Source organism: Gouania willdenowi, chromosome 3 (genome assembly GCF_900634775.1).
Source record: "Gouania willdenowi chromosome 3, fGouWil2.1, whole genome shotgun sequence".
Taxonomy (NCBI): Eukaryota; Metazoa; Chordata; class Actinopteri; order Blenniiformes; family Gobiesocidae; genus Gouania; species Gouania willdenowi.
Window position 1 is genome coordinate 8,277,138 of NC_041046.1, and position 13,765 is coordinate 8,290,902.

General features: G+C 40.7%; 2 protein-coding genes across 4 annotated transcripts in view; both read right to left on the reverse strand.

Moving 5' to 3' along the window:
• LOC114458385 (synaptosomal-associated protein 25-A-like) overlaps positions 1 to 13,765 on the reverse strand; it is a 160,665-nt gene that overhangs the window by 116,043 nt on the left and 30,857 nt on the right. The gene's annotated exons all lie outside the window — the stretch shown is intronic.
• The window catches only part of LOC114458354 (insulin-like growth factor 1 receptor), a 30,226-nt gene continuing 17,514 nt past the window's right edge, over positions 1,054 to 13,765 (reverse strand). Inside the window, exons 7-17 of one of the 2 annotated variants that reach the window (XM_028440740.1) lie at positions 10,377 to 10,690; positions 10,166 to 10,299; positions 7,929 to 8,088; positions 7,717 to 7,816; positions 5,447 to 5,517; positions 5,138 to 5,367; positions 4,955 to 5,062; positions 3,638 to 3,800; positions 2,933 to 3,062; positions 2,695 to 2,829; positions 1,054 to 2,249 (exon numbers count right to left, since the gene is read on the reverse strand). In XM_028440740.1, the coding sequence (XP_028296541.1) occupies positions 1,739 to 2,249; positions 2,695 to 2,829; positions 2,933 to 3,062; positions 3,638 to 3,800; positions 4,955 to 5,062; positions 5,138 to 5,367; positions 5,447 to 5,517; positions 7,717 to 7,816; positions 7,929 to 8,088; positions 10,166 to 10,299; positions 10,377 to 10,690 (2,056 nt within the window). In that variant the 3' untranslated portion in view covers positions 1,054 to 1,738. The remainder of the gene's footprint in view (positions 2,250 to 2,694; positions 2,830 to 2,932; positions 3,063 to 3,637; positions 3,801 to 4,954; positions 5,063 to 5,137; positions 5,368 to 5,446; positions 5,518 to 7,716; positions 7,817 to 7,928; positions 8,089 to 10,165; positions 10,300 to 10,376; positions 10,691 to 13,765) is intronic. The other variant, XM_028440746.1, reaches the window with a different exon arrangement.

Below are 13,765 nucleotides of genomic sequence, written 5' to 3' on the forward strand. Positions count from 1 at the left end.
TATTTTTTTAAATTGTTGAGTAAAACGCAGGGTCTCAGTGCTGGTTCCTGTTCTATCCTGGTCTCATTTTACACCAGTGTGTTAGCGCCACAAGAACCAACTAAAGCACAGAGTCAGGAGAACAAATTCAACACATCAGGAATAAAAAAAATCAAACCGGGAATAAATAAAGCGGACGTGGAATGAGGAGGGGAATAAAAATAAAAGTTTGAGGACCAGGTTAAAATGTGTGACAACAATTCCTCAAAAAAAGGTTCAATAAAAAAATAAAACTTTGATTCCAAATAAAGCTTTTGTTTGGATGGATTTTTGAGGGGGTTTGAAGTTCTGCGTCAATTATTAATATTATTATTAATATTTTAGAACTGGGCAATAATGAAAAGACAGCAAGACCAAAGAAAAACCAAATAAAAATAACAATAACAGAGAGGAGTTAAGGACACGCACGCACACACACACACACGCACGCACGCACACAAAGGAAAAGTCTAAAATGAAAGCAGAACAGGCTTCAACTTCTCTCCTTGACCTGAGATTTAATTAGAACGCCTGGCCTCAGCGCACACAGCATGTCCACGTCGTCTCAATCGTAACGTGAAGGAGGGGGCGGGGCTAAATGGTTGGTGTTTTCCAGCACAAGACAGAACTGTTGTAGCTTTGAGGCAAAAAACAAACGAAACACAAAAGCAGCTGAAAAACACTGCAACACAACAACAAGCACTAAAAAAATGACTCATGAAAACAATCAAAGATCTGACCTGAAGGAGCCTTTTTCTCTTTTTAATATATAGATATCGACTATATTACAACCACAAGAGAGATAAGGAATAGCAGCTTCTTTCTGTACACGATGAACATCTCCAACTGTAGAAAAGTTAGAAAAAGTGACACAAAAAAACAAGAACTGGTGTGTACATAAACGTGCTGCCCAAGAGGAGATGTTTTAATGTTTGTAGGCCTCTGATGGCGGCCCGCCACTCATCCTTCCATGTAGTAGATTTTTGCTTCCCGTTCGGCCAGTTAACCATTAGTGGAACAGCATTTTGTGAAAAAAAAAAAAAAAAAAAAAAGACGCTCCCTGTGAGAGGATTCAGCATTAGCAACGCAAAAATGACGTCAATTTGATCAATAGCAGCAGAGACGGAGCAGCCGTAAAAAAGGAGAGCTGCTCCTCTGACTGCCAATTTACAGGTTTATTCAAAATCATGTAAGAAAAATAAAATCAATAATTTGGCAACACGTTTGGCACGTTTAAACTCGCTCTCTTTAAGTGGGCTGCTGACTCAGCGTAACAGCCACTCACAGCCTATAGTCATCGTCCTCTCTGAAGTGCTTTTTCTTCGTTAGATATGCTTAACAGCTCTCCCCATAATGCCCCGTTCACAAGCCAACAAACCACGGTCATTTATAAAGGCTTTACACATTTGGATTTCCCATTTGGAAACACATAAAAAAAGTAACAAAAGGACAATTTATAAAATATGTTCAGCCACAACGAGAAAGCCAGAGCTCCCTCACACTATTTTTCTAGTTTTCTTTTCCAGTATTGTTTTTTTTTTGAGATGTTCTTCCCTCGTTGCAGCGAGCTGGTAGCAACCAAACCTAAAGTGTGGAGATACAGCAGAACATGAACCTTCCTCTGAGTGTGTGCCTCGTGCTGCCACACCACACTAGTGTTTAAAAAAGAACAAAAAAAGTACTCCCACACACTGAGACTCGCTCCTGTGGATGTGGCCAATCAGCAGGCGGACGACTGAGGGAGGGGCATCGTGCGTTCGTTTTTGCGCCCTCCGTTCATGTGTGCGTACGGTGGTAAGTCGTCCAGAGGCGCTCGCATGGCGACGTTGGAGCCTGAGAGGCCATTGGCCGCCTGCTGCTGCTGCTCTGAAGGCTGCTTGTCCGTGGTGTTGCTGGAAGTGGAGGGAGAGGAGGGGGAAGGCGGGGCTAGTGATGGCACGGGCGGAGCCTCTGACGTGGGAGAGGGGGGCGTCTGTTGGGGGGCGGGGCTCTGCTGGGGCTGAGTATGCATGGAGGAGGCGTCCAGCTCCGTGTGGCCCTCGTCCTCCTCCAGCTGGTCCAGGTGCAGCTGTGCCTGCAGCTGGACGTCCACAGGCTTGTTGTCGGAGCTGTAGAAGAAACTGACCTCTCTGAAGGACGGCTCCAGCTCCTCCTTCAAGCTGCTGATGATCTCCACGAAGGACGGACGCATCTTAGGGTTGTACTGCCAACACATTCTCATCAGCTCAAACCTGCAGAGAAACACACTTTTACCTTCATTGGACTTCATTAAGAAACGTTCCTCAACCTTTAAGAAACATGTGATGGTGTTTGTGGGGAGATGAAGTCTCACTAGGAGAAATACGATATCAGGTTCACGATGCCAAATACTCACGATATGATATAAAAAAATTGGAGAACATTCCCATCGAAGAGTAACAAATGTGTAACCAATCTTTGTTGATGAAAAACTATTTGACTGAAAAAGATGGAAACTTACATGGGCGGTATTTTAAGAGGGAAGCCCCACGCGGGGCATTTATACTGTCAAACCCTGTATATTGGCCCGAGGAATCATTTAAAATAACTCATATTGGTCAAATCTTTAGGTCACAAAGTCAGCAATGTGGCTTTAAAGATGGAAAGCATTGAAAGGAATGTATTTGGACACAAACTCAAAGTGTGGGTGTTTCTTACAGCATGTCGGGACAGTTCTGCGGTTTCTCCAGCAGTCCTCCTTCCATGACAAAACGGAGAACCTGTTCGTTGGACAGACCCTGGTAAGGCTGCTCTGCCAGAGTGGAGATCTCCCACAGGACCACCCCGAAGGACCTGCACCCACACAAAGGACAGAGGGAAGACGTCAGCTTTGATCAGGACACACTATAAAGTCCCAAAAAAAATGGATGGCTGCTGATGCTGCTCGTCTGCTCACCAAACATCCGAGTAGGTGGTGAACACTCCATCCTTCAGGGACTCGGGGGACATCCATCGGACAGGGAGCAAACCTTTGCCTCCTTTGCGGTAGTAGTCCGTCTCATAGATGTCTCTGGTCATACCGAAGTCTGACAGCAATGGACAAAGACGGTGAAGATAAATCAGGGAAAGGAAAAGTTCAGACACCACATAAAGAGAAACTACGCTACCATTTAAAAACCTCACATATTTATAAAACAAAAGAGCAGAAATTAGATTTATGCTTCAAGTTTGACATTAGCTAATAAAATCTGGTGCTATATCTGGCATATTTATGCACTGTTATGTCCATTAATATGCATTCTCCCTCCGAAATAAACAATTCTAAATTAATTACCAGAAAATATTTCAAACATTGATTTACGACATTTAAATGACAATTAAGGCCTCATTTTTAGATTCATGAATTGAATGCCTTTTAAGACTTTTTAAGGATCCATGGGAACCCTGTTGATGTTCAACTATTGTAAGCATGAGTTGTTATACTTGGACAATACATATTTGTTGTCAGGAACAAAACACTTTAACATGACATGAGTCTATTTTTTATTATTATTGTATTTTTTAAATATTAAAATTGACCTTTTTTTTTTTTTTTTTAAAGGAATATATGAATTTACAAGGGAGGTGGAAGCTGCGTGCCGTTCCCTGTGGGTTTACCTACCTCCTATTTTTACAGTGAAGTCCTCGGCCACCATGCAGTTCCTGGCAGCCAGATCTCTGTGCACAAACTTGTTGGCGTTGAGGTAAGCCATGCCATCTGCGATCTGGCCCGCCATCTGAAGCATCGTCTTTAGGGGAGGGAGCGATAAGCTGGACCACTGCTGCTGTGGACGGACACACACACACACACAGACAGGATAAGTTCCTCCAAACCTTCAGCTTCTCCAGCTGGGTTCCAGCGACTTACTCAACTCCAGGATGTTGCACAGCGACACTAATCTAAATCTAAAACTTGCTAGTTTGATCTTGAAAATCCAGTAGTTTATGTTTTTAGTCTTTTTAAGGTTCTTGTTTCAAGAACTACTTTAAAGACAGAAAAAGCTGTTTGTTTAAATTTTTGTGTTATTATAGTCATTGTTATTGTTTTGCTCCCTTAAAGAGTAAGTACACCTCCAGGTTGTTGCTGATCTGCCACTAGGGGGAAATTCCAAAGGTGGATTAGGATGATGAGTGTTCCCACTGAAGTATACGGCCAACGACAAAAACCTGAATTACACTGAGGCTAAATATATCTGTTGATTCTCCACCTTTGAAAGTTCTGAAAACATTTTAAGTGACAATGTGACCAAGTAGAATATTAACATGTGGTCAATTGATCCATAAAACTCACATATACACATTTCATGTCGATATTTTGGAGATTTTCGGAGACCCTCCATCGTGCTACTGACAAAACTTCAGGTTAACTTCAAAACAAGAGCCTTATTTATAAAAGTGTTAAAACCTAATGAAACACAAGAAGAGACGCTTTTGTTTTGAAAAAGGGATGTTTGATATTTAGCGTGAAGCCGGTCCCAGGACAATTTAACATTCTGCTTGCAATGCATCATGGGACAGGTGAGTATAAGTAGTGTGCCCGCCGTGCATAAAATGTCCCAATTTAGTAAACATCTGGTTATTTCTCACGTACTGAATCTTTCCGTATTATCTAATGTAAATGCACTACATACTCATTTTGCTGTCAAATTTAGTATAAGTAGTAGATTATTACATTTACAACACAGCCTTGGACTAAAATGTGAAGAGTGGGACTAGAATCAATAAACTACATCACTTCATACCAAATCATTGATGTATTCAGCAGAAAAAGTGGTTTTAAGGTATACTTAGACTTTATGACCTAAAACAATGTGTAACACCTGTTTAATTATTCTTTCCTCTGTTCAACCTGTTTTCACACTCAATATGAAATAAACTGGGTTTTCCAGGTTTAAAGTGTTGTTTTGTTTTGTTCCCAGGAGTATGATAAGTGCTGTACCTCTTTAGGGCGAAGGGAGCGTAAGTAGCTCTTCAGATCTCCTCTAGTCATCAACTCCATGATGACCAGGGTGGGCTGACCCTGGGAGACCACACCCAGGAGGCGTACCTGCAACAGACAGGACGTGATTACTAATGGCTGACTTCAGATGGGCTCCTGGTCCACCGTGTGCGCCCAACATACCACATGGTGACAGTTGAACTCCTTCATGACGGAGGCTTCGTTGAGGAACTCGATGCGCTCCCTCATGCTGGCCGTCTCGTTGACGGTCTTGATGGCGACGCGAGTCTCCGGCTCGTCTTTAACCACGCCCTTGGCCATGCCCTCGTACACCATGCCGAACGAACCCTGACCCAGCTCTCGACTCAGGGCGATCTTTTCTCGGGCCACCTCCCAGTCGTCCGGCACATACACTGCAACGGGAACAAAGCTCATCACGTCAGCACGCGATGACGCCGGCACTTTAAGAGCTGCCAAACAAACGTCACTCACTCTCTGCAGCACTGAAGTACTCTGGGTTCACTGAAGCATACAGGACTCCGTTTCCCAGCCGGTCACTGTTCCTGACCAACACACACAAAAGCATGAATAAAAGGTGCTGATAGGCTGGGGTCAATTACATTTTTCAATTACAATTACATCTTCAATTATACATGTTCAATTACAAATCAATTATCATGACAGTGGCTGGCATTTTTTCCAATTACAATTATTCATTTTTTTACAATCACGTCCTCAATTACTAAAGTTCAATTATAATTAATCACAGTTACATTTTAACTATGATTATAACAGAAACAGTTTTTTCCAATTACAATTTCAATTATAATTATGCCATAATTGTAATTAATCATCAATTACGCGATTACAATTATCATTGACTCCAAACCTTGGCTGGCACACAGCCTCAAACGCACATGATGCACTCACAGTGTGTAATGATCACATATTTATTATCACAGCTTTGAACAAGCACTGGAAAAGAAAACCATCAAAAACATTATGTGAGAAAACTCTCTGAAGTTATGCTGCAAACATTACGTTACTGTATGAATGGCTGCAGTGACATCCTTCACAAATAATACATTAATGAGTATTTATTCACATTTCTATAGAGTGAGTCATTTAAATGTGTTTTTAAAATAAAAATGCTTAACACTATTTGGCTAAAACAAGGATAAAACACAAGCTGTTATACTGAAAACTAAAGGTTATATTGCCACCTGTTGGTTCAACTGGCCATATACATATTTGATGGTTTAATATTTTAAGGATGAGGGATTTTTTTTTCTCCCCATAACATTTTGTCACATTTCAACAAAGCTGAGAATAGTTACGTTAAAGTAGCTCAGTGAGAAAGTAATTATAACTTGTGAGGAATAGAGATTTCTGAAAACACCAAATGAAGAACAGTGACAAAAGAAAGGTCAGGGGGTCAGACTATGGAACAATCTAAATGACGACATCAAATGATCAAGATCACTTAAGAATGTGAAATGTATTATGTTTAAGAAATATGAGACAGAGGTGTAACTGTATTGTGTTTTCAAATGAGTTGTGACAATGACTGTTTTGCAGTTTGCCTTTGTTTAAAGCAGAACTAAGTAACATGTGCTTAGCGCTCCCCCTAAAGGTCCCTTTTGGTTATGTCACTGTCGTAAACACTCCGCACCCCCCGCCCCACAGCTACATGTGCACCTTTGCTCTCCGAAGACCGTAGCAACCGATCACTGAAAAATTACAATACAACAGTGACACTAAGGGTGTATTCACACATATAGTCCCATGTGACCATGTGAGCAGTATGAGGAAGAGAGACAAGTAAAATAAATGAATGATGTGGGAGTAATACAGAAGGGAGTGTGGGAATGTGTGTGATGTTTTTGTTCGTGTGCTGACAAAACAGCTCTGAAAATGGATGGATGGATAGATAGATGGATATTTGTGTGTGTGCTGCCTGATGAGCGGTGGATTGTGAGTGTGTGCCTGTTGCCCTGACAACAGTGTGTGTGATTGTTGTGTGTTGCTGCTGAGCTGTCACTGCATGGAGTTGCTCCGTTCCTTGGACAAAGGTCTTCTCTGCCTTTTTTTTGCTGACTCTGCCATGATAAAAGTTTGAGAAAAGTGAATTTGTAGACAACCGTGTGCAGCCACGGGGCTGGTCATAATCTAGCATTAGTTTGTACTGAGCTGCCGTAAGGCAGTACGTCTGCCACCGGGTCGGAGGCAGGAAACTTGCAAGTGCTGTTTTCTGGCCAAAGACAGCAGGGGGAGATGAAAGACCCCCCAATCACCCCATAAACACCTGTATTACCCTCACAGGGACTACGAGAAGGATTTATTAAGGTGAATGGAAGGGGCAGATGTTATAAGTTTTACTTATTTCTGCTCCTTTTCTTTTTCTTCTTTTTTTCAATGTAGAGAAAGACAATGGTTTTAATGTCTTAAAATAAACAAACAAAAGCTGAGAATGGCGAGAGATGAAGGCTAAAAGCTTAATAGATTATTTACCATAACTTTACTGTTATTATGTTTTACAGATAATGTTTATATTGAAAAAAAAAATGGTTAAAAACCAAAGTTACCTTTGAGACAAAGCTTTACTAGTCTGATTTATTATGTCCTAATGTAAAGTTGACAAACTAATCACTAACTAATGACTTGATCTTGTATATTTTTTACTGTTGTATTTTAGCTCTTCAGTCTGTTGTGTGAAACTAAATTCTGTGTGTGATTTAGATAATATACAAACGTTAGCACACCTTTTCTTGTTGAGGACGACCAGCAAACCAACCATTGAGCAGATGAGGAAGACGATAGCGAGAGGAACGAAGATCATAGCGTAGAGGAAGTTGTCGTAACCTTTGATGTGTAAAAAAAAAAAAAAAAAAAAACCCTTGGTTATTCCAGTTGTTGTTGACCAAACCATGTACAGTACGTGATGTAAGCAGTGTTAGGCTTTGACGTTTCTTACGTTTGGCGACGTAGAGATCCACGGTGTGCGTCCACGAGCCGTTTCCTGCCAGTGACGTCGCTCTCACTCTCACTGAGTAGTTTCCTGGACTCAGGTTAGAAAGTCGCATTCCACGCTGGGTTCGAAACGCTTGACCAGAGACGCACTCGTGCTTCTCAGGCTGTGAGACACACACACACACAAAAACAAAGACAAATCAGCTATTAATATAGGCTGCCATTTAATCCAGGCTGACCCACCATTAGTCTTTGGTTCAGACTCTGTAGGTCCACAGTATTACACTCAGGCTGCCTCAGAAATAATAAATGGTAGAAGTGACTACATCTAGTCCAAAAGGGACTTAATAGTGTTATAATATTTACACATGAAAACAATAAAAGAACAGTTCCTTCTGTTTTGTTTTGTTTTCTTAAAATCACTTTATAATGGTTTTGCTACAGTTTATTGTTTATTTATAAGGATCCCCATTAGCTGCAGCTTTGCAGCAGCTTCTCTTCCAAGTAGAACAAAAAAACACAATCAATGTTATTCTCATTACCTTTACCTCCTTCCCAACCAACCAACCACCTCACCCTACAAGTCTGCACACAATTGAAGAACAAAATAGGCCACATGAACACAGGGTACACAGATGGACAAGAATCCCACTATATACACACAAACCAAACCCAGGCCACCCTGTATACTGTAAATCCCTTTAGCCTCATTCAGAGGGCCAAAGTGGAAAAAGTTCTGTTTCCTTCCTCCCTTGTTATTCCACATTTTGTAAAAAGTCAGCTCCAAATGGGCCAGTTGGATTTTTCTCGCGTTGTGTCGTCACAATCTCAAACTATCTCACAGGTAAAACAAACACTGCGTTTTAATATAGAATACATATTATACTTTATTGTCATACATGTAAAGGTAAAGTGACTTAGCAGCTTAACACGCCAGTGAGTGTTTGAAACAGCTGAATGACTCCGCTGCTGCTGTGGACTCACAATCACAATAGCCGCTTAAATACATAGCCATGTGTTTTACTGTAATGTGCATTTTTTTTTGGCTAAAAACCATAACAACAGTGTGTGGATAGCAAAAGAAAATCGCTTTAATGATCATTGATCTTGCTAGCAAGAGCGAGGCATGAATTCTGCGTCTATAGACACGCCCCCTCATGAATATGCATGAAGGCCCCAAAACAGTCTGTTTATAGAAATGTCATTAAAGTGACTTTTCAGAGGACTAAAACTCCAGAAAAACAGTGGAAACATTTGGGAAAATAAACCTCAAATACTATGTTGATGGGGTTCTTAGAACAAATGGAGATGGGTGAAAAATAGCATAATACTGGACCTTTAAAATGTGAGAAGTAAATGAGTTCATATAGAGTGATGATTGATGTTTAAGGTGATAACATGATGATATCAAACTGCGATATCCCTTCAATCGTGGTTATCCTACAGGTTTAGGGGCAGCTAGGCAGGCTAGCCATTGTTGATGCTCATTAAAGTTCATTTGTATTTGATTAGGCCTCACTGAGCACCATCACCTTCCACAGAATCCTGAGTATCATGGCCTCATGGCATTCACCAGCCAGGAGAAAGTCAGAGTGGCTGATCAGAAATATCCATCAACTGCCCTCTCAGAATTGAATTGTTTATTTTTTCAAATGAAAAGAAAAAATGATACACTGGTCTATGTTATTTTCACTAAAATATCAACTTTGAGGAAAAACTCAAAAACAGAGCTCAATGCTATTGAGAGAATCTGTTTGAATATCGTTGTCAACAGAGGCAAAAGTAACTTGATTACAAGTCCTCACGTTAGTGTAATTGAATTGCTTTTATGGGTATTTGTACATTTTAAAACAAGTAAAGTTATTATTACATTTCAACACCCAACCATTACTGAGTAAATTCATGTTTTTTGTGATTATCATGTTTTGTTTCCAACCTCAGGTCAGCAGGTTATGACGGCACATTGAACGTGGCATTTCTGATCAAAGCCCAGCCACTTTGTATGGTTCAGGATCTGGTTTCTACCTATTATGTTGTTACCACCATGACACGTTTAGCATGGCACTGTTTTTAATTTAACTGAGCTACTTTTTACTTGTACGTGAGTATTTTATGTATGACATACTTGTACTTGAGTACAATTTCAATCAAGTAACAGTACTTCTACTTGAGTAGATATATCAGTACTCTTTACACCTCTGGTTGTCAGTGTGTTGTGGTGTTTAGCAGACGGTGTGCTACCTCTGCGCCCAGTTTGAACTTGATCTCATACATGAGGATGAGTCCATTGGGGTGAGGAGGCTCCGCCCAGTGCAGGAATACAGACTCCTCCTTCCCCTCCCAGCTCACTTTTCCTGGAATGTCATCGGCTTTTTCTGGAAACACAGAGGCACAAAGTGTTACCATGACATTAGACCAGCAGCAGTGCAGGTGGTATAGATGTGAGTCCTACCTGCAGGTTTGGTTCTGGAGAACACAAACTCTGCTGCGCTGCACCGCTGCACTTGGCGGTTGCACGCGTGAATGTCAATGCGGTAAACCGTGAAGGGCTGCAGGCCCGAGATCTGCAGCTCACGCTCCATCACCGCCTGCTCCACAAACTCAAACTCTCGCTCTGCTGCCTCCGGCTCCCCGGCGTTGCTGCTGTTGCCAGCGGTTTGAAGAGGTGGGACCGTGCTGCTATTTGTGTGGGGCCGTGTGCGCCGAAACGACAGGTGAGTGGCGTTGGCGATGCCAAAAACATCTCTGCGGCGTCGGTCCGGTGGTCTGGAATAAATGAAGGGAAATAGGTGAGGACAAAACAGGTCAGTTTAGGTGTGAGAAAAACAAAAATAACATCATCTCACAGCTATCCTCCATGATGCAGAAAATGACCTGAAATGTAACAAGACCTGAATTATTATTTTAAAAAATGCAATAAAACCCAAAATGTAATAACTGGTCAATAAATGTAAGAAGATGCTGATGCTACGTTTTATATTTACGCATATGCATGTGTGTATGATAATCCATAAATCATTGACTCAGTCCATGATGTAATAACCTTATTACACTATTAGGGGGAAAATGATTTGCTGCCCTATAATGTAATAATGAATATAACACAAAAAGTTTTTAGGATCAGCATTTTGTTACATTATTGACCAGTTATTACATTTTGGGCTTTATTACATTGTTTCTTTATAATAACTTGGGAAGTTTTTACAAATCGGGCTCTAACAAGGCTGTAAAATGTTGTATTAGATCAAATGTTCCCAAACAGGGGTACAGGAGCACATTACAGAAAGATTTGATTAATAATTCAAAAATAATCAGGAAATGTTCCTAGTTCCTTTTTAGGCTATTTTTTGGACAAAATTAACCACAAATTAACAGTACTATTGCTACAAACTCCCACTATATTTTATTTTAATTTATTGAAACAGGATAATTTTATGCTGAGGCTATTTTATGACACTTTTTACAATAATAATTAGCTACATTTTACATCGAAAGCCACATTTTCTTACTATTGAAGTAATTACATAAAAGTTGCATTGGTAATTTAAAAATAAAATACATTTTTACGTTAAATTACACTCATTGTTTTGAATTTGTAGATGAAGCCTTAGTCAACCAATGTTCAAGACGCATTTATAGGGTTAGGAGAGCTCGCTGTTCCACAAATGAAAAAGCATATGTGAAATTATGAAGAGTGTACTTATGATATGAAGAGGGGGCACACATGAGCTGACAAAAAAGCAAAGGGGGTACACGGGACAAAAAAGATTGGGAAGCACTGTATTAGATTAATGTGGTGTGTGTTTCGGTGCTAAACATGTCAGCCCGATTTCAGTTAAAAAACAAAACAAATTCAGTTCCTTAAAAGTCCTAAGGCCTTGTTTTTCAGTGAGATTTAGTCTCCACATCAGCAGCCTTTATTAGGCAGAAGTCAAAATGTGACAAACGTAGGAAGTGGCTTGGCTTGAATGACAAAGAAGCAGCAGTCCTCTCTCTACTGTTTAGCAGTTTGTTTTTAGTCCAAAACAAACCGTGGAACCGTTTAAACATTTCAATATTATTTGTATCCTCGCTCACTGCAAATGAGGCATGTGTGACCAACACACCTCTTTGAGTGTGTGCGCATCCATTACAGACTGACAAATAACAATTGGAATAATTCCAGTAAGTTAATTTTCTCTTCTTCTTTGAATAATCTGTTAAAATCCGTGTAAAGCAAATTCAGCCATTTTCTTCTAAACACATTAAATAAGTCATAAATGTATTCCTTAAAACATGTACAAAGCCATTTAATTATTTATAATTTTATTGATAAGCTAGGCTTCACAAACTGTTTCAAATTTCTGTGTTAGGGATTTTATGGGCGTGTCAGAAATCATAGCCGCGTTACGTAACAGAGCCATCATTAGCATTAACCTGCCTCTGCTGCTGAGGCACTCCAGCGAGCGCAATTCGGCCCCTAGCCGAAAACAAACCACATATTCGGACTCGGGGGGAATAAAACGTGTCCGCTGGTTTTACATGAAATAAGCACTTTTTTTTGCACTGCAATTGTGTATTTCGCCTCTAGTGGGTGCAGTCCTGACTCTACTTGGGAGAGATGCACATATTCGGACTCGGGCGAAGCAGACCTTTCCATTGACCCGAAGTTTGGCCCGATCCAAGCACTTTTGGAAAACCAATGGGAGAAGCAATATCGATGCTGGAGCTGCTTTCACACTGCTCTCTCCCATAGACACAGTACATGAAGGCGGAGCCCTTCCCACACATGGGCGTGGTTCCAGCGCCTCTAACTGACACGCCCCCAGCGTCTCAGAGCAGAGAGAAGTGCTTGTTTTTCAATGATTTTGAGACCTAATTGTATATACTTCTGTGGTCTGACAAAATCTTAACCCAAATTTATTTTTGCTTTACACGGACTTTGTTTCAATTATTCAGACAACGTTTTTCAGGAAAAATGGCTTCTTTGATCCAGCTTTTGTCTTTGTTTCCTTCTGTCCCAATTATTTTTGCGTTTCCCCATCGACCTCAGGAAGCTGAGCTTCAACATCAACAGGGATGAGTGAACATTTTTACTCTCCCACACCTGGGACTCTCTTCTCCAGAAACCATCAGGCAACAGGGAGTGTCAAGTTGGCCATGCCTGAAAAGACCTCATAACGACACATCAAAGCATTCAGCAGACGCCTCTGAGGAAGTCTGACAGTTGGCAGTCGAAACATGTCAAGAGATCAAAGTAAATTTCCTGAAAAACTTTGTCTGAATAAAGGAAACCATAACATGTGAAACAAATACCAACTGTGTTTTTGTCATTTGTTATGTAGATTATTTCTGTCTGAATGCTAAATAGCATTAACTAAGGAAATGTGTGTGTTAGAGGAGACATCATGTAATGCAGGGGTTCTCAACTGGTCTCACCCTGGGACCCACATTTTGCCACGGTTATTAAATCGCGACCCAATTTTTTTTAGAATTAAACCAACCAAATTTTGTTTTTCAAAAATAGCTGTTGAAAACACACATATGTAATCTTTTTTAAAAACATAAATCTAAACATTTTCCTGTGCAGCATGCATTTCACAGCATGCCTGTCAAAAGAAAAGTTTCTTTAAAAATAAAAGGCATATTGAGTAATGATTTATTTTTGACTAGTTGTCCGCGACCCACCCAGTACAGGTCGGCGACCCACTTTTGGGTCGCGACCCACCAGTTGAGAATCACTGATGTAATGCAAACATCTTTTTACAGAGAGACAGCAAGTCAACAGCTCAGAGTATCACAGCGCCGTGTACCTGTAGGCAGCACTCAGGGAAAACCTAGCAGCATTGTCTGCCCTAAATA